Genomic DNA, 26353 nt, shown 5'->3' on the forward strand with positions numbered 1-26353 from the left:
GAGAAACAAAAAAAAAAAAAAAAAAGGTCGGAAGATCTGAGGATTGAGGGAGCGCGTGGAGTACACGTGGGAAGAAGAGGAGTGAGATTGGAAAAGGAAAAGGAAAAGATGAGCTGAGATAACCAATCATTTGAAGGTTGTGGGGCATCCCTCAGGGGTTGTTCCGGCTAGGAGAGGACAGCGGCTCCTAGTACTAGGAATTTAGAAGTGGCGCGTGGAGTACACGTACCAATGGGGAATTTTCTTTTTTAAAATTATGGTGTATTTAATTTGGGTCGGGACAAGGAGGTTTGGAGTTTTGAGGAAATTGGAATTCGGGTTTAGTGTAACCAAATAACCAGAAGCCCAAATGTTGGCCCACTTATAAACTTTAGTTTTTATTTTCTAATTAACTTGCAAATCCAATAGTTTCTTCCTCTAACCACCACAAAGCTATTTTTTTTTATTTTTTTTAATATAGTAAAAAGCATTATATATTAATTTTTAATCTACCTACAAATATATATATATTTATATCAAGCCGAACTTCGGAGAATATAATCTTGTTATCGACCTTATTAGAGAAAAAATCTTCTCTATTCCCCTCCCTCTTCAAATCTTGACTCCTTAATCATAAAAACAAATAGAGTAATCAACTATTTCCATAATTCAAACCAATTTGATTTTCTCAATTTTTATTTTTATTTTTTTAAAAAATATCTAAATTCTTTTGTATATTTTCCTTCCAAGTATGCATATAAATATATCTATACATATATATATATATATATTGGCGCCTATTCTATTCTCACTCACTTTCATCTTCACATTCTGTCTCGGCGCTCTTTTTCTCTCGTTCTGTGTTCTTGCTACCAGGTACGAGCTTCCTTTTGTTTTTCCGTTTTTCTCATTGGAATCCTCTGTTCATATTCTGTTCTGCTAATTAACAATTTGAAACCTTTTCAATAACTTTAGAGCCAGTTCTTAGGAATCTGAGATAAATTCTGGAGTCTAATCGTGTTAGAACCGACGGCCGGGAGATAAATTCAACAGCCATTTAGTTTGCGATACCCAAAATAATTCAATGGGTAGGTTAGGGTCTATCCTGGAAATTCCAGATAGAAGACACCGATGCGATGGAGAAAACGGCGGTCATCGCTACTCTCCGGACTCCGATGCTTCCGGTGGCGATTACCGTCGGCGTCGTAGCCCGAGCTACGAAAGTTACGATCGCTAAAACCATCGTCGTCGATCTTCCTCGCCTGGCTACGCGGACGTTGGACGGAGCCCTAGGGCTGATGGAGACCAGAATGGTCTACCCAAGAGATTTGGGCGTGCCGGAGGGCGGGCGTATCTGGACAGGAATGGAAGAGCATCTGAAGAGTCGGATTCGGATGAGGAGCTGAAGGGGTTGAACTATGAGGAATATCGGAGGTTGAAGAGGCAGAAGCTCCGGAAGGCATTGAAGCATTGTATTTGGAGAGTGACCCCTAGTCCACCTAGGAATGAGAACGACGAGTGTGAGGACAGGGCTGATGATATTTCGGAGGAATATGGCGACGATGGAAATAAAAGTGACTCTAGCGAAAGAAAGAAACATGAAGAGAAATATGTATCTGATAAAACAAAGAATTCTGACTGTGGCTCTGATTCTGAATTACCTGATACAAAATCAAGAAGGAGGAGGTTGAAGATTTCGGGTTCCAGGCATAGAAGTAGAAAATCGTCACTTAGTGAGACAGAGTCGGACAGCGACACCGAGAGTGAGGAGGAAAGTGAATCAGAGGAAGAAATCCGGAGGAGAAGAAAAAAGTCTGCGAATAGGAGCAGAAAACGTAGGAGTATTAGGAGTAATAAGAAGGAGAAGAGTAGATACAGCGATAGGGAGGACAGTGAAGGAAGTGAGACAGATGATTCTGATGTTAGCGACCGTGTCAGGTCGAAGAAAAGGAGTCGGACGAAGCGCTCCAAGACTAGTAGGAAGAGGAAGTACAGTGCCACAGATGAGAGTGAGGAAAGTGAAGGTGAAAAATTGAGGAAGCGGAAGGCCTTGTCAACTTCGTCGAAATCCAGGAGCAAGACAAAAAGACCTTCAGAAACGGAGAGTAAAAGTTCCTCTTCTGAGGAAAATTCTGGTTCTGAAGATGTTGATGCTAAGAGTAAATTAAAGGTTGATGGAGAGAAGATTGCGGAGATCAATGCTGAAGCTTTGAAGATTAAGGAAATTTTGGAGGCACAAAAGAAACCTGCATGTGATAATGAGATGCCAGTTGGACCAATGCCACTGCCAAGAGCTGAGGGCCATATTAGCTATGGTGGTGCGCTTAGGCCTGGGGAAGGTGACGCCATCGCACAGTATGTTCAGCAAGGGAAGCGTATTCCACGGTGTGGTGAAGTGGGTCTTTCAGCTGAGGAAATTCAGAACTTCGAGACCCTTGGCTATGTGATGAGTGGTAGCAGGCATCAGAGAATGAATGCAATCCGTATTAGAAAAGAAAACCAAGTTTACAGTGCTGAAGATAAAAGAGCTCTGGCAATGTATAACTATGAAGAAAAAGCTAAACGCGAAAGGAAGGTGATGGATGATCTTCAGCGGCTTGTTCAGCGCCACATAGGTCATGATGTTGCCCCTTCACATGATCCCTTTGCTGCATAACCTCATCTTGTGTCACATTAAGATGTTTATATAATCATTCTTAAGGCAGGACAAAAATGTGTCAGTAAGGATAGGTGAAACTCTACTAAATATTGGATATTCTTTGGCTACCAAACAAGCATGTAAGTTTGAGCTAGAGCAAATATTTTCCCTTATGTTCACTCTACCACCATGTTTTCAACATTTACTTGAAATTTGAATGCTCTCTCTACTTATAGCAATTGCACCTTTGATGCAAAAATGCGTGCTTTGTGGGCACTATTCTTCTTTCTGCCTATTTTCGTCATTGGTTCCATCTCATTTAGTTCGTCAAAGGATGCGTATCAAGTTGGCTTTTTTAGCTTAGACTTTTTCCTTATCGTTATCATTTATATGCACAAATCTTTTTGGTGATAGATGTCCATTTCTAATGAGTTCCAGCCAATCTGTACTTAGTGGCTAGAATCATATTACTGGGTTCTGTTCTTATCAAAATTTTAAGTCAGTTGAAAAATTCTTCTAAAAATGAAGAATTTTCTCTTGTGAGAGAGGCAACATTATTCATGAGAGATGCTTATCACTCGCTTGCCTACTGAGGAACAATCCAGATCACTGCTAGTTTGTTATACCTTTTCCTTTTCAAACTCCTCTAGGCTTGTACTGGTGGTTTCCTTGCATTTCAAAGTTATTCTGTTTGCATTGCATCACTTAGAACACTGTCCATGCCTGTAACTCAATGAGTTTTGACCAAAATGTGAATTTCACCTTCTTTTGTTCAAAGTTCAAACAGAGTAAATTCATAATAGTTATTGGTTAGGATTGTTATTGGTTAATAGAAGTCATAGGAAATAATGTGTATAATAGTTTATGGTGCTTCTATTTCATAGCCTTACTTATCCTTAGTTCAATTCGCTATTTAGAAAACTTTATAAATGAATTCTGACTGACTGGAGGTAATCAATTTTTTTTTCTTCTGACTTTTCAGGTTGTGTTATTTTATATGAAGCTACAGGATATGAATCATGAAGGAAGGCTGGGGAGGATATGTCGACAGCTTGTTTAACCCTATGCGAAGGAGGTATGCACGAATACTAACCTTTATGCCTTTATGATAAAATCACAAAACGTTGCTGAGAGATGGGGTGTAGAAGGGGGAGGGAGAAAATGAGGTACATGCATGAACACTAAAAAAAAAAATAATAATAAAAAGAAACATAAACTAGAAACAAGAAACGAGAACATTATGAATCGATGCCTAACCTGAAATCTTATTGTGCAAAAGCTCTTCCTGTTCCTCCAGTATGTTATCTAGTTAAGAAAAGGATGCATAGTTTGTAGCTTTGCGCTGCAAGACAAGTATGAAAGAACAAACAGATGGCACCCCAAGGACTTTATCATGTGATCCCAAAGTAACACGTAAAGGAGGAGTTTTTAGATATCCTATTCTCAAACATTCTAAACAAAATCTCAAACCAAATGGACCCTGAGAGATGTAATTTAGGTGAATTAAGAAAGTAGGTATGAGAAATAGTTTTGGTGAGTTTGGCTCCGAAAGTGCATTTAGGAGTCAATTTGAACAAGTTAAAACATTTTAGGAGTTAAAAAGATGGATTTAGGATCTCATACTTTGATTTATTATCAACTTTGGCATAACTCAATTAGTTAAAACGCATACTCTCAACTCAAAGTGAAACGTTCAACCCTCCACACCAATAATATTGTTTTAAAAAAAATATAACCGCCCAAACTCACTGCTAGTAGATATTGTTCTCTTTGGGCTTTCTCTCAAATTTTTTAAAACGTGTTTGCTAGAGAGAGGTTTCTACACCCTTATAAATAATGCTTAGTTCTCCTTCCTAACCGATGTAGGATCTCACAATCCACCCCCTTCAGGGCCTAGCGTCCTCGCTGACACTCGTTCCCTTCTCCAATCGATCTGGGACCTCCCCAATCCACCCCTTTTGGGGCCTAGTGTCCTTGCTGGCACACCGCCTCGTGTCCACCTCCCTTTAGGGCTCAGCCTCCTCGTTGGCACATCGCTCGATGTCTGGCTCTGACACCATGTAACAGCCCAAGCCCACTGCTAGCAAATATTGTCTTCTTTGGGTTTTCCCTCAAGTTTTTTAAAACGGGTTTACTAAGGGAAGGTCTTCACATCCTTATAAAAAATGTTTTGTTCTCCTCTCCAACCAGCGTAGGATCTCACAAAATGTTAAGTCTCAATTCGTTCATTATTTTAAAAGTGCATTTAAGGGAAAGTGAATGGTAGATGTGATTGTTGGTAAAAGATGGAAGGATCATAATTCATTTGCAAGACACATGTACATGTGACAAACGAAGTTTTGGTCAATGGTATGTATTGCAGACAAAAGATTTGGTTGGCCTACATTAGATAATAATGGATAGCTACTCCTCACCCATCCCGCATTTCTTTGGCGGAGTTTAGGCAGTTGTGAATAGTCCTTTTTTGATTGACCGAATGGGTCAATGCTATTCTCTGGCTTGTTTTAGCAATTTATCTTAAGGTCTACTCATTAAGAGATCGAATGGGTCAATGCTATTCTCCGGCTTGTTTTAGCAATTTATCTTAAGGTCTACTCATTAAGAGCTTGAATGGGTCAATGCTCTTCTCCTGCATGTTTTAGCAATTTATCTTAAGGTCTACTCATTAAGAGCTTTTCCGCGATGATAAAGGATCCAATTTGCCTGAAATTCGAATACGACTCTAAAATAATATTAGCTTTTTAAGTAGGAAGTATCTGCAGAAGCCATTGGATGCGCCTGTGGTAGGTAAAATTTGATAATCTTGCAGCGCCTCATAAACAAAAAGGAGGGCAGAAGTGTACCGTAGAAATGCAGGTGGACGACAAGAGAGATAGCAAGATCAGACCAGACAAGAGCACATTGTCATTGGGAAGGTTCATATGCTGAGCCGCTTCAGTTCAGACACTTGTCGTCCCATGAGAAGGATACCAAAACTCCCCACTTACACAAACACAGACACACCGATGATTTTATTCCTTTGCCGACCATCTCAATTTTGACAACAACACAAAACACACAGCCACAACCATTTTTGTTCTTTTTTCCCCCACGCCTTACTTTCACTGCCCTACTGAAAGCTTCAACTTTTTTCAAAGATTCCCACGTCAAATCATTCTTCTTCTTCTTCCATTATTTTCTCTTTGAATTCAGCACTTCTTTTTAAAGCTTTTGTCCTTTTCTTTTTACTTTTTTCTGTTGATTTGTTCCTTAGTTTTTTAGTATCAAAAATGGATTTGAATTCTGTTTCTCTCTCTCTTGCCTTATGTGGCTCACTGTGATCCATTTTGGATTGTGTTTCAGACAACCCATCAACAGTTCATGATATAACTATTTTTTTTAAAGCCAACTTGTATTTTTTTATATATGAGATTTTGAACATAAACTTATAAACTTATCATCCTGTGAATGGGAATATATACTTTATGATTGTTGATTGTTGAATGATGTTCATTTAATTTTTCTAAGTTTTAAAGTGGGAGACTTTTAAGTTTTAGAATTGAGACTTTTATCTGAGTAGAATATATAATAGGGGGGCTGATGTGCAAATTCTCGAGTTAATTCTCATAGTATTTTATTGGTTTTCAATTTTTACTAGTCTCTATCTAGAACTATAAAGATCTTATTTAAAATCAAGTCTCCCCTATAGTATATTCTAAGACATTTGATTGACACCATATTTGGTGAACTTACATCTTTCACTTATATGAATTTCACTCCAAAGTCACTCGTCAAAACTTTAACTTTTCCTGTGAACAAGTTTTTAAAGACTTAATTTTAGAAAAGGTGTGGAAGCAAAATACATATGATTTAGGAAAGAATTATTGGATAAAAGAAAGCTTCCAAGACAGAGTTTTATTATTTAAAGTAATGATGCTAAATCTTAAATGTGACTATCAAATTATGGAGGCAATATTAACTAATAGTATTAGAGCTAATTTGAAGATAAGGGTTGTCAAGATGAATGGAAATCATTTGGAATCTGAAGAACAAGATGACAAAGGGTTTGTAGAAACCCTAATCAAGAAAATCTCAAGAATCATCCAAAGGTTTTGGATCTTGTAGAACATAGACCTCATATTCTAAGTTTAATAGTGTTGCATCACTTTCAAATGATCATTTTCAAAGTTATAGCTATCTAGCTACGCTATATTAAAACATTACCTATTAGAGCTCCATTTATGCTTGCCTTCTTGCATGGTTTTGACAATTTTGTTGCATAAGTAATAGTTAGTTTGATGAATGGTTATGAACCAAAGATATCCATTAATGATCACATTAAATGACACACAAACAATTATAGTATAGAAATTGACTACATTGAGATTGTAGAAGGTATGTATATTTACTTATTAAGTTAAAGAGCCGAAATGAAATCTAATTTAAACTTAATGTGTATTATCAACCCAGAAATTAGAATTTTTTTGTCCTCAAATGATGTTTTTATTGATTTTTTTCAAGATCAACCCTTTGAAGTATCCATAATTCGAAGTAATTTAAACTTCTAAACTCAGAACTACAATTTAACATGATATCAAAAGGAGGTAGTAGATAAGAAATCTAAATGATTGCAACATATTCCTTTCACACCAACCATATAGTATAGTGTAAAAGAAATTTGAGTTTAGTCAAATTTGAGATAAAGCCAACACCTAAAGCTACAAGGCTCACAAGAAAACAATGGTGGTGTGTGTGTGTGTGTGTGAGATCCATATGCAAAGGGTTCAAATAAGAACAACCAACCCTCTCAATAATTTGGACCAAATTAGTACAAAGAAAGTGGCAGTGTCAGGGAGGGTCACATGCCATTGGCCAAAGTGGGTCGAGTTTTGGAGGACCCCACCCCACCTTCTGATAATGGGAAGGTCTTATAAAACGCACCGTATTTGTCCTCGTGCCCTTATAAATAGGGGTGAAGGGGAGGTGTGAAAATGGGCAGAGAAATGGAGATGGAGTCCTTGAGTGTGAGTGCTGATGCTGAGAAGGGAATGGCCGAGAAACAGGAGATGGAGACCAGGAAGGAGAGGAAGCTCGGTGGCGTCAAGACAATGCCTTTCATTCTCGGTATCCTTCTTTCTCTTTCTCTTTTTTGCTATGCATATTCGGTAGTCATGTTGAAAAGTTATTCTCGTAATCGAATTCTATATTTTCCTTTCCAAATTTTTTTGATCAGTAAGACGGTCATTTGGGTGTAAAGTATTTTGTATAATTCATAATAGCTATCAATGGTGTAAAGTATTAAGTTTAGAGAGAATTATACGAAGAATTACTCGAAAATAGTCTAAGTATTTAAAATAAACTTGCTTCAATCTAATGGAGTTTAATTAAAATTATTTATAAAGCCTTGAGGTTTGTGCCATTTTCTTTGTCCACAATAGGAAGCAAAATATTTGTCCCCCGTGAATGAAATAAATTAAAATAATCAACTTTTTAAAAAAAGATATGGGGTTTAGGGTTAATATTTTATGGAATTATGAATATAAATATTGAAGTATATTGGAATTAATTGAGTTGAGTAACTAAGAATTTATATTTTATTTGCAGGAAATGAAATATGCGATAGATTTGCAAGCACCGGATTCCATGCCAACATAATAACATATTTGACACAAGATTTGAACATGCCTCTTGTTCCGGCCTCAAACATTCTCACCAATTTTGCTGCTACTTCCAGCTTCACTGCGCTCATCGGCGCTCTCATCGCTGACTCCTTCGCTGGCCGCTTCTGGACCATCACCTTTGCCTCCATCATTTATGAGCTCGTATGCGTCTCTTTTGATATAATATTTTGATATGCTAAACTTTTCTAAATTTTCATATTGTTTTCTTTTTTCGTAGGGAATGGCTACCATTACCATTTCTGCCATAATCCCAAGGCTCCACCCACCGCCCTGTCCAACCCAACTCAATTGCATACAAGCCTCCAGCACGCAACTAACAGTCTTTTACCTTGCTCTCCTCCTCACGTCCCTCGGCGCAGGTGGCATTCGACCTTGCGTCGTTGCCTTTGCTGCCGACCAGTTCGACATGACAAAGGTCGGTGTGGCGGGCCGGACATGGAACTTCTTCAACTGGTACTATTTCTGCATGGGACTGGCCACTCTCACGGCTCTCACCGTGGTGGTCTATATTCAAGACAACGTTGGATGGGGCTGGGGCTTTGGCCTTCCCACCATTGCCATGGCCTTGTCTGTTGTGGCCTTCGTTGTTGGCTCGCCTCTCTACAACAAACTCAAGCCCAGTGGCAGTCCATTGGTTCGGTTGGCTCAGGTTGTCGTGGCGGCTGTCAAGAAGAGAAAGGCTTCCCTTCCAGAGGACCCGAAGCTCTTGTATCGGAACCATAAGCTTGATGCTGCCATTGCCATACAGGGAAGGCTAGTCCACACCGATCAGTTCAAGTAAGTTATCATAATTAACGATGTTTAATTATAAATTTCTTTAATTTAACTCACAAAGAATTTTTATGGATTTTGATCCTGCGAAGTAGAGCGTCATTTAATCCGTAAGACTCAATGTCATTTAACCCACAAGAAACTCATAAACGGAGCGAGAATGAAAAATTGAGTAAAATCTTGTTAACTAAATGAGGTCGGGGATAAAATTATATTTTTCGTCCTCGACCTCCTCACACTATATATAAACAAAAACTTACTTTTTTTTTTACTCCGTAGATAAATACATATAATTTTTTTTATAAATGGATAAGCTTGAAATTTATGCTTGACATTATATTATAGGTTTTTTTTAATTATTATTATTATAAAATATTATTAGATTTACGAGGAGGTTTTAATAGAAATTATATTTGGAAATAAAAATTATCTAATAATTATTATTATTATTTTTTTGAAATGGATAGTTTTTATTTTGAATTTTCTTGCCATGGCTACATTTTCAGGTGGCTGGATAAGGCCGCCGTCATAACAACCGACGAATCAACAAGCGACCCACCAAATCTGTGGCGCCTCGCCACCGTCCACCGAATCGAAGAGCTAAAATCCATAATCCGAATGCTTCCAATATGGGCGGCCGGAATCCTGCTGGTGACAGCCTCCTCCCTGTTGAAACTAATAATAGCTAATAATAGAATAGAATTTGAATTGGTTTCAAATTCAAATAGAATAGAATAGAATTTGAATTGGTTTCAAGTTCAAATTCATCCACAAAAATCTCTCAACCGACTACGGAATCACCCTAGAAAATCTCAACCAACTCTGGAATCCCCTATAAAAGGACCTCCCTCCCCATCATTCAAATCACTCCTCCTCTCAATCTCAATTCAGTTTTCTGTTGTCACCAACAACTGGTATCAGAGCAAGGTTGACTGTTCGACGCCCGGGGAAGGCCCCCGAAGGAGCCGTTCCCAGTCCGTCCCCCGGCCGGCACGCAGCGACCCGCTCTCACCGCGGGAGTAGCTCGAGCAGTCCACCAACAGCCGACAGGTTCGGGACTGGGACCCCGTGCCCAGCCCTCAGAGCCAATCCGCCATCCCGAGGTTCGACGGTCACTATGATCATTGGGCGATGTTGATGGAAAATTTTCTCAAATCAAAGGAGTTCTTTGATATGGTGGAAACAGGTTATGAAGAGCCAAAGAAGAGGCAGAGGTCGTGAGAGAGGCAGTCGAGAAAGAAGTGGAGATGTTGGCAGGTCAGCAGACCTAGTCAGAAACGATTGTGACAACAAAGGCAAGAGAAGAAGAAACATTATTAATGTCATTCCATGCTATGAAGGTTGCAGATCAAGGTGTATGGGTCGTAGATTCTGGATGCAGCAATCATATGACAGGTTGTAAGGAATTCTTCTCAACTTTAGATGAAAATTTTCATACTACAGTCTCTCTTGGCAACAATTCATCTCTCCAAGTGATAGGGAAAGGAACCGTAGATATCAAGACTAGAAATGGCTTTGTAGAGTCTATTTCTAATGTATTCTACATTCCTGATTTGAAGGCCAACTTACTTAGTATCGGTCAGTTACAAGAAAAGGGGTATGTGATCACATTCCAAAATGATGAATGTGAAATTTATGACTCCAAAAGAGGATCGATTGCTAAGATGAAGATGACCACCAACCGTCTATATCCGTTGACGTTAAATATCGTTGCCAAAAGTTTGATGGTGAAGAAAGAAGATACCACTTGGCTTTGGCATTTTAGGTATGGTCATCTACACTTCAAAGGATTAAAGACGTTGTCCTCAAAGAAGATGGTAACTGGGTTGCCAGATATTACTCCACCAACGGAAATTTGCGAGAGCTGTGTAGTAGCAAAACATGAAAGAAACTCTTTTCCATCCAGAAAATCAAGAAGAGCTCAAGCAATTTTGGAGTTGATTCATTCAGACATATGTGGTCCCATCTCTCCTGCATCAAATGGTAACAAGAAATATTTCATGACCCTCATCGATGACTTTAGTCGAAAAACATGGACTTATTTCTTGCACGCCAAATCAGAAGCCTTTGACTGCTTCAAAAAATTTTGTGCTACTATGAAAACCGAAACTGGAAGAAGAGTCAAGGTTTTAAGAACTGACAGAGGTGGAGAATTCTGCTCGAAAGAGTTTATTCAATTTTGTGAAGAGAAGGGCATACGGAGGCAATTAACAACAGCATATACACCACAACAAAATGGTGTGGCCGAAAGGAAAAACAGGACCATTCTTAACATGGTTCGAAGTTTACTAAATAAAGGAAAAGTCCCGAAGGAATTCTGGCCAGAAGCTGTTGTGTGGTCCGTTCACATTCTCAATCGGAGCCCTACCTTTTCTGTTAGAGATATGACTCCACAAGAAGCATGGAGCGGAAGAAAACCTGCAGTAGACCACTTTAGAATCTTTGGGTGCATAGCATATGCACACGTTCCTGATGAGAAAAGGAAGAAACTTGAGGACAAGAGTTCGAAGTGTGTGTTTCTTGGAGTAAGCGAGACCTCTAAGGCATACAAGCTCTACGATCCTTTGACAAAGAAGGTGGTGGTGAGTCGTGATGTAGTCTTTGACGAAAATAAGACTTGGACATGGGAAGAAAAGATCACTGTGAATCAGCAGATTCTTGTAGATCTTGAAGAAGAACAAACTGAAGCTCCTATTCAGCCTCACTATGAGCATGGAGAGAGCTCATCACAAGCTCAACAAGAAGAATCAGTAGAAGAAGATCATGATCAAAATCAAAGACATCCAAGAACAAGAAAAAGACCAATCTGGATGATTGATTATGAGATGGATTATGAATCAAGTGATAGTGGTTATTTTGCACTCTTTATGGATAGTGATCCAATTGTCTATGAAGAGGCAGTAAAAGAGAAGAAATGGAAGGAAGCTATGGACAGTGAAATCAAATCCATAGAGAAGAACAAGACTTGGGAGCTCACTGATCTTCCTAGAGGGCAGAAAACAATCGGAGTAAAATGGGTTTTCAAAACCAAGTTGAATGAAAATGGTGAGGTGGATAAGTACAAGGCGCGACTTGTTGCAAAAGGATATAAGCAAAAGTATGGAATTGATTATAAGGAGGTATTTGCACCAGTGGCACGTCAAGACACTATCAGGCTCATAATTTCTATTGCAGCACAGAAATCTTGGCCTATTTATCAACTTGATGTGAAATCAGCCTTCTTACATGGAGAGCTTCAAGAGGAAGTATATGTGGAGCAACCAGAAGGTTTTGTTCAAAAAGGCAAAGAGGAACAAGTATACAAGTTGAAGAAAGCTTTGTACGGTTTGAAGCAAGCTCCGAGGGCATGGTACAGTCGCATTGATTCTCATTTTGAAAAGATGGGATTCACTAAATGCCCGTATGAACATACGTTGTATGTGAAAACTGAAAAGGGAGGTAACATTATCATTATTTGCTTATACGTTGATGATTTAATATTTACTGGCAATAATGAAGAAATGTTTGAATTTTTTAAGAAGAGCATGATGAAGGAATTTGAAATGACAGATCTTGGCTTGATGAGATATTTTCTTGGAGTAGAAGTTACTCAGACTCCCGCAGGTAACTTTATCTGTCAGAAGAAGTATGCTCAAGAATTACTTGAAAGATTTAAATTGGATGAGCGCACATTTGGAACTCCATCAGAATTGGGCTTAAAGTTGCACAAGGACATTGACGGGCGAGAGGTTGATAATAGGTATTTCAAACAAATTGTGGGAAGTTTGATGTACCTAACTTCAACAAGACCAGACATCATGTATGCGGTTAGTATGATAAGTCGTTACATGGAGCATCCAACGGAAAAACATCTCAATGCAGCAAGAAGGATACTTCGTTATGTGAGAGGAACCTCTGATTTGGGGGTATTCTACAAAAAAGGAGATGATCCGAAGATAGTTGGCTATACAGACAGCGACTATGCAGGTGATATAGACGATCGTAAAAGTACTTCAGGAAGTATTTTCTTGATGAGTTCAGGAGCTATTTGCTGGTCTTCAAAGAAGCAACCTATTGTAACACTCTCAACGACAGAAGCAGAATTTGTGGCAGCAGCAGCATGCTCGTGCCAAGCAATTTGGTTAAGAAAAATGCTTGAAATTCTTAATTAGAAGCAACCAAGTACGACGGTTATATATTGTGATAATATGTCAACTATTAAGTTGTCTAAAAATCCTGTGTTGCATGGAAGGAGCAAGCACATCGATGTTCGATTTCATTTCTTGCGTGATTTGTGTAAAGAAGGCATTATTGAACTCAACTTTTGCCGAAGTGATGAACAAATCGCAGACCTATTCACAAAGCCCTTGAAACAACCATTGTTCGAGAAGCTCAAAAGAAAGATGGGGATATGCAGAATCCAAGATGTATATCAAGAATATGAAATGAAGTCCTAAACTGATTTAGGCAGAATTCAGTTTAAGGGAGGGTGTTGAAACTAATAATAGCTAATAATAGAATAGAATTTGAATTGGTTTCAAATTCAAATAGAATAGAATAGAATTTGAATTGGTTTCAAGTTCAAATTCATCCACAAAAATCTCTCAACCGACTACGGAATCACCCTAGAAAATCTCAACCAACTCTGGAATCCCCTATAAAAGGACCTCCCTCCCCATCATTCAAATCACTCCTCCTCTCAATCTCAATTCAGTTTTCTGTTGTCACCAACACTCCCACCAACACAGCTTCACAGTCCAACAAGCCCGCACAATGAACCGCCACCTAACACCCACATTCGAAATCCCTCCGGCCAGCCTCTCCATCTTCGGCATCCTCTCAATGCTCACCGGCCTCGTCCTCTACGAGCGCCTCCTCGTCCCCTTCGCCAGAAGGTTCACCAAAAACCCCTCCGGCATCACCTGCCTCCAGCGCATGGGCGTCGGCTTCGCCATCAACATCCTCGCCACCCTCGTCTCCTCCCTTATCGAGATCCGACGAAAGAAAGTCGCCGCCGAACACAATTTACTCGACGACCCAACGGCGACCATCCCCTTCAGCGTGTTTTGGTTGGTGCCCCAGTTTTGGCTGCACGGGATCGCGGAGGTTTTTATGTCAGTGGGGCATTTGGAGTTCATGTACGACCAGTCGCCGGAGAGCTTGAGGAGTACGGCGACGGCGCTGTACTGGCTGGCAATATCGATGGGGAATTATGTGGGGACTTTGATGGTGTCTTTAGTGCATAAGTATAGTGGGAAAGAGCATAATTGGTTGCCGGATAGGAACCTTAACAGAGGGAGGTTGGAGCGTTACTATTGGCTTGTGAGTGGGATTCAGGTTTTGAACCTGGTCTACTATGTCGTCTGTGCTTGGTTCTACACTTATAAGCCTTTGGAAGAGGAGAAAGACGATGAGGGGGAGCCTTCTTCTTCAACCTTGTCCAAGGATGGGTGTGAAGACACGAAAACTGCTTAGATTTGGGATTATGTAGCCGTGGGTTTGGAGTTAAGTTTATCAAAACAATCCAAATGGAATAGATTAAGAAAGCTTTATCTATACCTCATTTAACCTGACCTGCTTCAAACTAGGTATGGTGGGTGTTTAGGTGTTCTACAATATTTGCACAAGTGATAGACCATTTCTTCCCAAAAGGTAAATGAAAACAATCTTAATAGTTGTAGACATTCTGAGGTTAGAAGTTTAAATTTTTCCCTCAAATATAAACCTTGTCTAAATTGGTTCGCTTCAGAATTTTAAATGGAAAGTAGCTTTTTGAACCAAAAGAAACTACCCAAAGATCGGTGTGAGATCCCACATCGTTTTAAAAACCTCAAGGGGAAGTCCGAAAGGAAAAATCTAAAGAAGACAATATCTATCACAGACAGTATTAGAGCCAGACACCGCGATGTATCTTCAAGGACATTAAGTCCCAAAGGGGCAAGTGGATTGTGAGATCTCACGTCGATTGGAGAGGGAAATGAGTGTCAGCAAAGACAATATCTTGAGGGGAAGTCCGAGAAGGAAAACTAAAAAATGACAATATTTGCTAACGGTAGGCTTGAGTTGTGAGAGTCGGATTCCCTCTTCCAAACTCATGAAAAGCAAGCTCTAAGGAAGCTGCCTTAATACGCCCTAGGCAATCAGTCCTCACCAAGCCACTGACATTTCTAAATGCTGTCACTAAGCTACAACATACGACAAGGGTTGGACAATAGATGGTAGAAGATGGTAAAGACACTAGCGAACTGGTATGAACATTAAGCATTGAAAAATATTCACCCCTATTTCAGAAATCAAGAATCAAGGCAACTCATACGTCAAACAAACAACTTTCACTTCAAAATAAAAGCATTCGGTAGTTTATAAGATTAAGCATTGTTCTTCATGTTCCCAGAAGGTGAATACAAAATAATCAGAGAATTTTGTACCCTGAAATGCAAGAAAGCAAAGAAAGCAATGGCCAACAATAATGAGCCAAGGCTATACTTATTTTTAATCACAGAACTAACAGATGTTTTGCTTCAACATGAATCATGAAGTCTAAACTACATGAAATCTACATAATATTCTGTTTCTGCTGCAAACCATATTTACAGAGGGAACGAAACAAGAGAAGGCTTACTGCTTCTCTTCGCCGCTGAGATCTGCAAGCATTTTTCAGATCAAGAATTCCCATTCCAATCCCGTAAGCTGTAGAGTTGCAGCTTTTGCAAATTAATCACACGATCATAGCAATTGTTGCTTTGATCGTTTAGGCGGACTGGAAAGTCACTTCTCCAGTAGCTGTTCTCTCATACTCAGCGCAAGCTTCTGGGGTATCTTCCTCACTAGGCGGAACCAGTTGCCAGAAAAGCGGTAAATAAGTCTCCCACTCGCTCAGGATGACGGAACCTTTGGTGCTACCAGTTTTTTCCTATTGGTCAGAAATACATATCTCAGTTCACAGATATTTCGATAGCATTTCAAATGGAATCAACGGTTTGATCTTCAAATGTTTAAGGGTTTCTGTAAATTGGAAAATACTTACAACATGAGCTTCAATAAGGCTCTTCAGCTGCATCTGTCCCACAGGTGCTGTTACTCTCTGAACTTTTACAATTTCTTTGTTGACCTGCTCATATTTCACAGGATTATCGTCTCAGACTAATACTATAGCAATAATCCAGAGCCTAACATAATTCATGCATATAGCTTCACATAAAAAGTAAAGGAAAAAGCATGAGGATGGCAATTAGAGGTGAAGAATGGCTAGAATGAAGAACAAAAACCTTGGGAATAAGAGTATCATCCTCATCAAGGATATAAGCCAAGCCTCCGGTCATTCCAGCAGCTACATTTCTTCCCACTCTAATAATTTGGACGCAAAAAATGGTCTCAGTATAGTCCTCTCTAATACCAACCCAAATAGTGGCGGATAACTTGGATAAAGAGAAATTACATACTTGCCAAGTACAACAACACAACCACCAGTCATGTACTCACAGCAATGGTCACCAGTTCCTTCAACCACTGCCTCCGCCAGAGAATTTCTGACAGCAAACCTCTCCCCGGCTTTTCCTCTAACAAAAACTTGACCGCCGGTTGCTCCATACAGACATGTATTCCCCACTATGGCTGCTTCCTCAGGAACAAACCCGGTGATTTCAGTTGGAGTTACAACTAGTTCACCTCCGGCCATACCCTTGGATTATAAATAATTAGAGTAAGAATTTATATAATATTAATACATAAAACAGTAATATCGCTCCTAATGTCCGAACTGGACATTACACCATACCTTTCCCACATAATCATTGGCCTCTCCAACAAGCCGAATGTTCATTCCAGGTGTAAGAAAGCATGCAAATGATTGTCCAGCGCTACCTGTAAACCTGAATAAATGAAAGAAAACTTATACGGTGTGCGCCAACATATGACTATGCCTTCCAATTTCTCATGACATTAGTAATAGTTCATTAAAATTTGAATCATACGTAATGTTTAGTTGGCCAGCAAAACCAGTGTCGCCATATTTCTTTGCAATCACCCCAGCTACACGCCCACAAACAGAACGATCAATGTTGTAAATCTTTACTGTCTTTTGTACTACTTTCTCATTCTCAATTGCATCTAATATCTGGATACATAAATTAAAAAACAAATTTTAGAAAATGAATTCAGGACATGGTCAGATAAGCCAGAAAAAAGCTTTTTTTTTTTCTTGTCACATGTTCTTTACTACGTGTTGCTAATAGAACAAATAGTGAACAAAACTCAGATCACCACATTTTTACTTTCTACATATTCCTCACTCATAGAAACATTAAAAGTAAAATTTCAGATCAGAAGTTCTTTTCCGCCTATACTACGTAAGTTTAATTACCAGAATTGACATTTTAGTTCTTATAAACATTTTAATCAATAAAGTAACTATGCTTAGCATCGAGTGTCAAGTCAGAGCTCAAAAAATTGACAGGTAGAAATATAGTAGGTTGGAGCCTGTTTGCTTGCTTCAGGCTCAACATGTTAGAACTCTCCATCCTAGCGTAAAACTTGCAGGAAATTTTTTACAAGAATGAAAAGGAAAATATTCGAAGAATACAAACGCCCAAGGAGAGTAGAAGAAATAGAACCAGAAAACAAACAAGTCATACAATGATTACAAACAACAGAGAACGGTCAAGAAAAAGGGAAAAAAAAAAAAAAACCAGTGGGCTGAAGGTCAGAGAAAAACAACCTAATGCGCTTTTATCCATAGAGCAAGAGAATAGTTTAGAGCCACCAAACAAATACAAAGCTATAAACTAAAGAAAAAGAAGGTACGGCTTAAATCTTTATAGTACGATCAATGGGATATCCATATAACAGTTGGTGAAAGTTATGCACAAGTAATTAGGTTCTAAAAAAAATGGGTAATCATGTCCTAAAGAGATGATAAGAGAAAAAAATCAAGAAAAAATATTGCATTATTCTCGTTGAACTGAGGATCATTTATCATCTCCATTCATACCTGATGGTCTGAGAGGATGATATCATCCAGAATAGGACCATTTGTGTGAGCATCTTGATTGCGTATTTCAGTACTGCTCTCTTTTGGTAATCCAACACTCTGTAAGTACATTTAAGATGGTTACATAAGAACACTAATAAATAAAAACAAAATTGCATGGTGATATAATCCTATTATAACACCCAGAATGCAGAATCAAAATTAAAGTGGTTCCATCTAAATACATACAGATAGAATATAATTGAGATCGAGATGTTGTGTCTTCATCAAAGAGATATCCCGAGGTCTTAATAATTCTGTTCTTCCAATTATATCATCCAACTTCTCATATCCCAGCTGGGCCAATGTACCCCTAACCTGAAACAAACAATAAAATTTGATTCACACACCATAGGATCAACTGAGCGGGATAAGAACTAGAAAGATTACCAAATGAAAGTATAAACAAATGAAAGACTAAAATGGCTGGAAGAGAAATAACCTCCTCAGCAACATAAAGAAAATAGTTAACAAGATCCCCAGGTACACCAGGAAAACGTGCACGTAGCTCCTCTCTCTGAAAAAGGAAAGAAATAGTAGCATTCAGACACATATCGAACTCCATACAAATATGAACCAGAGGTTGAATTGCTAATGTGTGAATGATTTCAACATCCACAATAACATTAATTCTTACGAGTCATTATACAAAGTTTTCAAACAAAAATAGAAAGTTGCCTTCGAAACAGATTCAAGACAGTCTCTAAGTTTCATAGCTCCGTATTCAATACCTGACTGGCAACACCAACTGGGCAGTTGTTAGTATGGCATATGCGGGCCATTATACAACCAGTAGCAATCATGGCAACTGAACCAAAACCATATTCATCCGCACCCATTGCTGCGGCCATTAAGACATCAACTCCACTTTTAAAGCCACCATCAACTCTAAGAATGACCCTTTCTCTCAGTCCATTTTCAATGAGGGTCTGCATATTGTCGTTCAATGATTACAAACCATATCTTCATAAGGAACAAAGTAATGATTACAAATAAGACAATAATGTACATGAGAACCTGATGTGTTTCTGTCACTCCAAGTTCCCAAGGGCCACCAGCATGCTTAATAGAACTTATAGGACTAGCTCCTGTTCCACCATCATGCCCTGATATCTGCAAGGCATATCAAATAAATGAATCATCCAAATCAATGGTGTCGCAGGCATAACCATTAAAACAAATAGCATATTTCTTTTCATGTTCTACAAATTATTTATTTTTTCCTGCTTACGGCTTGACAACATGAAAGGAAACTTTCTAGCTTCTGTTTTGTACTTCAATACAACCCGAGAAGAGGGGGTTAAGCTTTCTAAAGTAAAAGAAAAAGAATGTATGCCGTAGTAGACAAAACACAGCAAAATCCTGATCGATTCCAATTTAGTCCCCAACATAATTAATGCTTTAAGTCTAGCATGCACAAGTCATCAAAGTTCTGAATTATATAACAAAATGATTGACACTAATCTCGAATCTCTGGAAGTAAAAACTATAACATTACCAAATAAGTTACAGAACTTCACTTATATTGTAGCACATACATTACAGACTGCTCCATAAACGGGTGGAAACTTGAATTATAGATACCTGAATAATATCAGCATTACCCTTAGCAACCCCAGAAGCCACTGTTCCAATTCCAGCTTCAGCCACAAGCTTTACTGATACCTTAGCCTTTGGATTCACCTATTTATGTAATGAAATGAACGATGGTTTTCATCAGAGTTCCAGAAGCATTTCCATCACTAACTAGTATAAAATGAGTACATTCAGCAAGCCACAAAGAACTACCTGATGAAGGTCAAAGATCAACTGTGCAAGATCCTCTATAGAATAAATGTCATGATGTGGAGGTGGAGATATGAGCGGAACACCAGGTTTTGAATTTCTCAACCTTGCAATGTAAGCACTAACTTTCTTTCCAGGTAATTGGCCACCTTCTCCCGGCTTTGCACCTTGTGCAATTTTGATTTCCAATTGATCAGCATTGACCAAGAATGTCGGAGTGACACCAAAACGTCCAGAAGCAACCTGAAGAAGATAAAATAAAAAACAACATTTTAGAAAGAAAGTACAGCTAAATTTTCCTTATCAACAATCAATCAATTTTCGACCGTACATTAGCTATGTACCACTACATAGGATAAAAATGTACATTCTTGTTCTTTACTAGAATGCAACATGATGAGGACATGGTGGAGTAATTGAAAGAAGAAATATAGTATTAATATGCTAAGAAAAATATTACACAATCAGGGTCTTGATACAAGTTATAGTATCATAAATGAGAAGTTTAAAGGAGCTACCTGCTTAATGGCACTAGTAGCAGTATCGCCATTCTGAAGGCCTTTCAAATGTGGCAGCGTAGGGGAATACCCATCAACAACATCTGATAGGGGTCTCCAACGAATAGGATCCTGTATAGTAATTATAATGGGAAAGTCATTATGTCTGGAAGTACACTTCCTGTAGTTTTAATGCTGTTAAAAGAGTAGATTACAACACAGTAACTTTTATGAAACACTGTCGCAAAAGCATAAAATAAACTACCTCACCACCTTCTCCCGAATTGGATTTACCACCAATTCTGTTCATTGCAATAGCAATTGCTTCATGAGTCTCCCTTGAAATAGCCCCAAGTGACATTCCACCAGTGCAAAAGCGTTTAACAATGGATGTTGCTGGTTCAACCTTTCCCACAGGAATTGGAGCCCGATCACTTTTGAACTCCAGAAGATCGCGAAGAACCTGTATGATTTAATGAGGACATTTACACGCCAGTTAAATTCAATATAAATGCTTTAATCTCATAAATATTTATTAAAATCTTCAAAGGACGGCTAAAATGCATCATCAACACTTACATTCACAGGCCGATTAGCCAAATGCTGCTGATATACTGCATAAGAACTTTCATTTTTCTGGCGCACAGCTTTATGGAGCAACTTTGACATTTCAGGGTTGTTTCCATGATACTCCCCTTTATCACACAAAAAGACAGTTCTTAAGAACCTATTTTTTCCTCCAAGTAACCATAAAGAACTATAACCATGTGCCAACACACATGAGAAAGGAAAGGAAGTGTTGAACTTGGAATTAACTTTTAATCATAATAATAAAAAGCACTCCGACACCTTCCAACAACTATTCAAGTTGTCTACCACTAGGTATCATTATCATAAGAAGAAAGTATAAGGCATTAATTATGCGTGTAAGTAATCCGCACTCAATAAACAAATCTTGAATACGGTTTTATCAAGCTTGACAATTAGTACATACCTCCTGGTCTGAATTGTATAAATCCAAAATTTTCTAGTCTCTTAGCTGTATCCTCGGAAAATGCCTTGACCCAGAAAGATAAAGTCTCCCTGGCCAACTGCAGAAGGGCATTGAAAAATATTTTAGTAGAAAAAGGAGAACAAAATGCCAGAAAATTTCAAATTCAACATGAAGAGTTTAATAATGCCAGTCAGTAGTCACACTGGGTCAAGCTAAAAGTGCACAACCAATTTCAAGCTAGTCAAGCGCAAGTTAAGAATAGTAGCACATAGTCGTTTGTCAAACCGAAGTCAAGATTCTCTAATAGCACACTAGTTAGTTTATACATACACAGACATCCACTACAACTTATGTAACATAAATATATTTAAATTCTAGATTAGCATTTCATTGGCTACTCAGACAAATTCTTTCCTCATACCAAGAAAATTTAAGGTTCACCTCAGATGATACTTTCTTACCTCATCAAACGTCAAACCACCAATTTTTGATATGCTCCCACAAAATGCATAATCTACAACCTCCTTTCCTAATCCATAGATCTCAAATATTTGTGCCCCGCAATAGCTAAGCACATAAAACAAGAAAAGTTGTCAAAACTTAATAGGGTTTCCAGAAAAAAGAAGAAAACAACTTCTTAGAAATAGATGGAAAATGCAAAAGAATAACTAGCATACCTTGATAGTAAAGAAATACCCATTTTAGAAAGAATTTTGAGAAGACCAGACTTCACTGCCTAATATAGCAATTGCATCCAAAGCATAGCAACAACACCGTTAAGTTTCAAAGACAACATTTCAACAGAGTCATCAAAACCAAACTAAGTCAAGGGTTAGATTAAAACATAATACAAAGTCTTGTAATACAAGAAAACATACCTTGCAGAAGTTCTTTTGAGCCTGTTCAATTGTTACAGTAGGCATCTTTCCATTCCGCATCATATTAACAGTCTTGTTACTAAGACGCCAATGCCGACAGGTTTCCAGAGCCAAGTATGGGCATATTGCACTACAAAGATGATTTTAGGCTGTATTAAGCTGCATATTTACTCGCGTACCATTTAATATGGTAACTATTTAAGAAATAATTCTGTTAAAACTATTAAATTACCAAATAAGAAATATAGGCTTCAAAAAGATTTACATTTGAATTACAATAAGTAACCATAAGCGAATAGAATGAAACTACTCAGGCTTTCTGGTCAAGATGCAAACCAACAACGTTCACTTGTTCCATATTATCATATGACCTTCAAACTAGTCTTCATAATCTCCTTTAACCATGTTTCAAGTACAAATCTTTCAGAAGCAAAACCAAAAACTTCCGTATATCACATTCAATATCAAATAGAAAATATACCAGTGATAGCCATTGCATTAGTTTTCTCCCAAAATTAATTCCACCAATTGTTTGTCCTTAAACTCTTAACTTGGTGAATTAACAACTAATCCAATGCCTTTATTGTTAGCATTTTAATCAATCTCTAGCATCCAGCACAAGAAACCTAACACATGCACAATTTTGGTAACTACGTGAAGGAAAATCTCAGCTCGGTAGAAACTATATCACTTGCAACACTCCAATACTAGAATGAAATATAAGTAGTTCCTCCTTGCCCACTTTCAGGATGGAACCAAACATTTTAAATACATTAAGTTTCCGAAAAGGGATGGCTAAATAAAATACCAAGCTTGGCTAATAGAAAAACTTGGCTCATGGAAACTATTGGAGGCTTGTAAAATGTCTTAATTTTTCATTGCTAACTATTGGGAACCTATGTTTGAAGCCTTTGTAAAGCTTCTTGCGGTGTTGTCTAGCTTTCAGGTGGAATTTTTGTTATGGTTTCACAACTACAGGTCTTTTTCACAGCTTTTGCTAGTTGTTCAGGTACCAAGTTTCCTGTCTACTCCCGCAAGTGGAAGAAAACTTCAACATCAATAAATGGAAGGTGAGAAACCACCAACTCCCCTATCCAGTGAACAAACTACCATGCACCAATTCAGAAGTTTATCTACGTATCAAATTGCCAAAACCACAACCAAGAATAAATGTAACAATACACAAGACTCCATAATTGTCTACCCTCAAGCCTATCAAAATAGAAGTCTGATAAATAAAGAAAACTTAACATCCAGTATCCCATCAATATCCATGGTCCTTGATGTATTTGTTTCTTAGTTCGGTTTTGTTGTTGTTTTCTTTACTCTCTTTCACACGTTTTGGAGTTCATATCTTTGAGGTTTAGTCTCTTTTCATTACATCAATTAAAAGTTATCTCTTGTTCAAAATAATAATAAAAAAAAAAAAAAAAAAAAAGAAGTTTGTTTTCCTGACTAATGCACATTATCTTTGAAAACTATTGAGGCTGCATTCTACACCTAATTCAATCCTAAATCCAACAGATTTCTGTCCACCTTTAGAGGAAAAATAATATATTGATGTATCTAAAATTTTCCAGGGAATGAAAAATACCTCGCACCATATCCAATTAAACAAGCAAACTGATGAGTACTGAAGCACTGAGCAGTATCTGCTACTATTGTAGCTGACATTCGCAAGCCATTCTGAATAAGATGCTGATGAACAGCACCAACAGCAAGAAGAATTGGAATTGCTGGACGAGTTGCTTCCTAGAAGGGGCACAGCATAAAATAAGGAAAAGATCTTCGACAATAATAATAATAACACTTAATAAATAAATCATTTTTAAATTTTTAAATTAAAAAAAAAAAAAAAAAAAAAAAAAAAAAAAAAAAAAAAAAAAAAAAAAAAAACATGAAAAGGAAGGGANCAGTACAGAAAATTTGTAGTGCTTAATGAACAAGAAAAATAAATATATTAAACATGTAGGAAAAAATTAAGCACAACATTAGCAGCGCATATTAAATTTTTGTTCCATGCACATGTACATCAAATTCACAGAGAAACTAAAATCACATAAAAATTGAAAACATTAGTTTACTTCAATAGCCCATGAGCATTATAGTTTTTTGTAATCCACCTTCGGTGGTTGGAAGACCCATCCCTTATTGTATATTTCATTTTATCAATAAAGTTCAATTTTCTCCTATAGTTCAAGTGCATTTTTTTAATTTTTATTTTATAGGTCGGAAAGTATGTAGACAAGAAATCTTCCAGATACATATAAAAACCAGAATGGTACTTACAAGATCTTCAGAACGATCAGATAGAACAAGCAGTTGAGAACCATTACGAACGGCCTCATCAGCAGCCTCACAAAGTCTATTTAGAATTTTTTCCAGAGAACCATCAACACCCTTACGTATGTCAAAAAATGTTGGCAATACTTGGGCCTTCAAGTGTGGATCCTTTAGCAATGATTCAAGCTCTCCTTCATTCAGAACAGGGCTAGACAAAGTTACCTGGTCGATATTCAGTAGGCTATTAGAAAACACTGGAAAAATTTAACTGTGAAAGAACTCTCTGATATCCATACAATATAAAACTACTATGAATGAAAAAAGAAGGCTCAACCTGTGAAGCATTCTCAGGTCCTACGTCTAATATATTGCCTCGCTTTCCAATATTGACTTCAAGAGACATGACTAGTCCTTCTCTAAGAGGGTCAATTGCTGGATTTGTCACCTAAAGGTACAACATGGTGAGTTTATTGCATAGAGAGAAGTATTAATAATTAGTAAAACCATAAGGGAAAAAAATTAAGAGAAGCAGCCAAGTGCATAAAATATCTTTATAATCAGGAGCTTTAAATAAAATGAAGTCAACCAACCTATAGAAAACAGAAATCATAATAGATGGTTTAATTTGCATCTGTTACGAATTGGGAGGAGAAGGGAATGATGGTGCCAGGTGGCAGAACTCCAAATTTTATCACGTCAATGATATATAGAACTACTAGAGAGGCCATTTTCAACTTTTCTCTCAACAACCTTGTTCTATGACAAGTGACGCTACGTTAAGATCAATTTCATTGTAAGCATGAACATAACTCAAGCATACTCAAACACACGTTATCAGACTCATAATCAAAAGAATAAGTTAGTTATCAGACTGCCGTAAAAATAAATTTAACAAAAAGAAGAAAAAAAATATAAGTGAAAGAACAAGCAAGTGAACAGAAAATTAAACACCACATAAAGTTATATGAAGAGAGAAGAAATCTACCTCAAGTGTAGTTGTAGAAACCACATGAGAAGACAATTTTTTGTTTGGGAGATGTTCATTTAATTTATGCAATACTTGACTCAGTTATAAAATATTTGTTGGAGAATGGTGCATCCTTCAGAAATAAAATTATCCCTCGATGTTATTCATTGCATAAAGTTAAATATTCCAACAACAACAAATGCATTTAGTTAACATGTTTGAGCTATTTTGTAGAAAAAAATGAAATGGAGTGTCCATGCTGTTTAGACTCAAATTTCTTTCAGTAGAGAGCATTGACCAGTCTGAAAGCTTGAAAATAATATCTTCAGTTTTCATGGTTCAGTAATTTTGTGGTTGGCCATGCAAAGAGTTGCTAGCTGCCGTATATTAATGTTTGGACACGACAAGTAAGCAGAACAACAAAATATGTTGTACAAAGGAACAAACCCACAACAGATTAAAGGACTCCACAAGTATTTATATTATCAGGAAAAGAAAACTTCCAGAGAACCTGTGCAAATCGTTGCTTAAAATAATCATAGAGCATGTGTGGCTTCTGAGACAATATTGCCAGTGGAATATCGTCTCCCATGCAGAATGTAGGTTCCTTTCCTTGAGCAGCCATGCTCTCTATAATCATTTGGACATCCTCACTGGAGTAGCCAAATGCCCTGATGCAACATTATGAATTAATTAGAACGAATAGAGATAGCAAAGCTTCCCAATAAGTGAAGGAAAAAATCTTGACATACTATGTCTAACCTAACAAAAGTACACTAAGAGAAAATAAATTATCATTTTATACAACAAAACACGAGTATGTCAAGTTGTTCCCAAAGCTAAACTTGAAACTGAGTCTAATGTTTTTAAGAACCCCCCCCCCCCCCCCCCCCC

The 26353-nt window shown here is 37.8% G+C and overlaps 3 protein-coding genes across 4 annotated transcripts in view; 2 read left to right on the forward strand and 1 right to left on the reverse strand.

Annotated features, from left to right (window-relative positions):
- The first annotated feature begins 731 nt into the window (after window positions 1-731).
- On the forward strand, window positions 732-6092 carry LOC111469990 (NF-kappa-B-activating protein-like). The gene is made up of 5 exons (XM_023115429.1): window positions 732-993; window positions 1036-1132; window positions 1220-2757; window positions 3600-3692; window positions 5427-6092. The coding sequence occupies exons 2-3, from the start codon at window positions 1064-1066 to the stop codon at window positions 2633-2635; spliced, it is 1485 nt and encodes a 494-aa protein (XP_022971197.1). The 5' UTR covers window positions 732-993; window positions 1036-1063; the 3' UTR covers window positions 2636-2757; window positions 3600-3692; window positions 5427-6092.
- Window positions 6093-7410: 1318 nt separating this feature from the next.
- LOC111469999 (protein NRT1/ PTR FAMILY 3.1-like) lies at window positions 7411-14582 on the forward strand. Its single transcript, XM_023115439.1, has 5 exons — window positions 7411-7720; window positions 8201-8418; window positions 8495-9054; window positions 9555-9710; window positions 13761-14582. Exons 1-5 carry the CDS (start codon window positions 7588-7590, stop codon window positions 14500-14502), a joined length of 1809 nt encoding a protein of 602 aa, XP_022971207.1. The 5' UTR covers window positions 7411-7587; the 3' UTR covers window positions 14503-14582.
- A 758-nt stretch (window positions 14583-15340) lies between these two features.
- LOC111469981 (ferredoxin-dependent glutamate synthase, chloroplastic) overlaps window positions 15341-26353 on the reverse strand; it is a 19411-nt gene continuing 8398 nt past the window's right edge. For both annotated transcript variants that reach the window (XM_023115410.1, XM_023115411.1), the window contains exons 10-33: window positions 25971-26130; window positions 24827-24937; window positions 24499-24714; window positions 23804-23961; window positions 22210-22339; window positions 22009-22067; window positions 21793-21898; window positions 21332-21428; window positions 20917-21032; window positions 20603-20800; window positions 20359-20469; window positions 19844-20083; window positions 19640-19738; window positions 19073-19168; window positions 18787-18984; window positions 18498-18572; window positions 18245-18373; window positions 18017-18115; window positions 17001-17143; window positions 16805-16898; window positions 16470-16708; window positions 16296-16374; window positions 16055-16138; window positions 15341-15940 (exon numbers count right to left, since the gene is read on the reverse strand). In XM_023115410.1, the coding sequence (XP_022971178.1) occupies window positions 15779-15940; window positions 16055-16138; window positions 16296-16374; window positions 16470-16708; window positions 16805-16898; window positions 17001-17143; window positions 18017-18115; window positions 18245-18373; window positions 18498-18572; window positions 18787-18984; window positions 19073-19168; window positions 19640-19738; window positions 19844-20083; window positions 20359-20469; window positions 20603-20800; window positions 20917-21032; window positions 21332-21428; window positions 21793-21898; window positions 22009-22067; window positions 22210-22339; window positions 23804-23961; window positions 24499-24714; window positions 24827-24937; window positions 25971-26130 (3199 nt within the window). In that variant the 3' untranslated portion in view covers window positions 15341-15778. The remainder of the gene's footprint in view (window positions 15941-16054; window positions 16139-16295; window positions 16375-16469; window positions 16709-16804; window positions 16899-17000; window positions 17144-18016; window positions 18116-18244; window positions 18374-18497; window positions 18573-18786; window positions 18985-19072; window positions 19169-19639; window positions 19739-19843; window positions 20084-20358; window positions 20470-20602; window positions 20801-20916; window positions 21033-21331; window positions 21429-21792; window positions 21899-22008; window positions 22068-22209; window positions 22340-23803; window positions 23962-24498; window positions 24715-24826; window positions 24938-25970; window positions 26131-26353) is intronic.

The sequence above is a fragment of the Cucurbita maxima genome, unplaced genomic scaffold (assembly GCF_002738345.1).
Source record: "Cucurbita maxima cultivar Rimu unplaced genomic scaffold, Cmax_1.0 Cma_Scf00043, whole genome shotgun sequence".
NCBI classification, from domain to species: domain Eukaryota; kingdom Viridiplantae; phylum Streptophyta; class Magnoliopsida; order Cucurbitales; family Cucurbitaceae; genus Cucurbita; species Cucurbita maxima.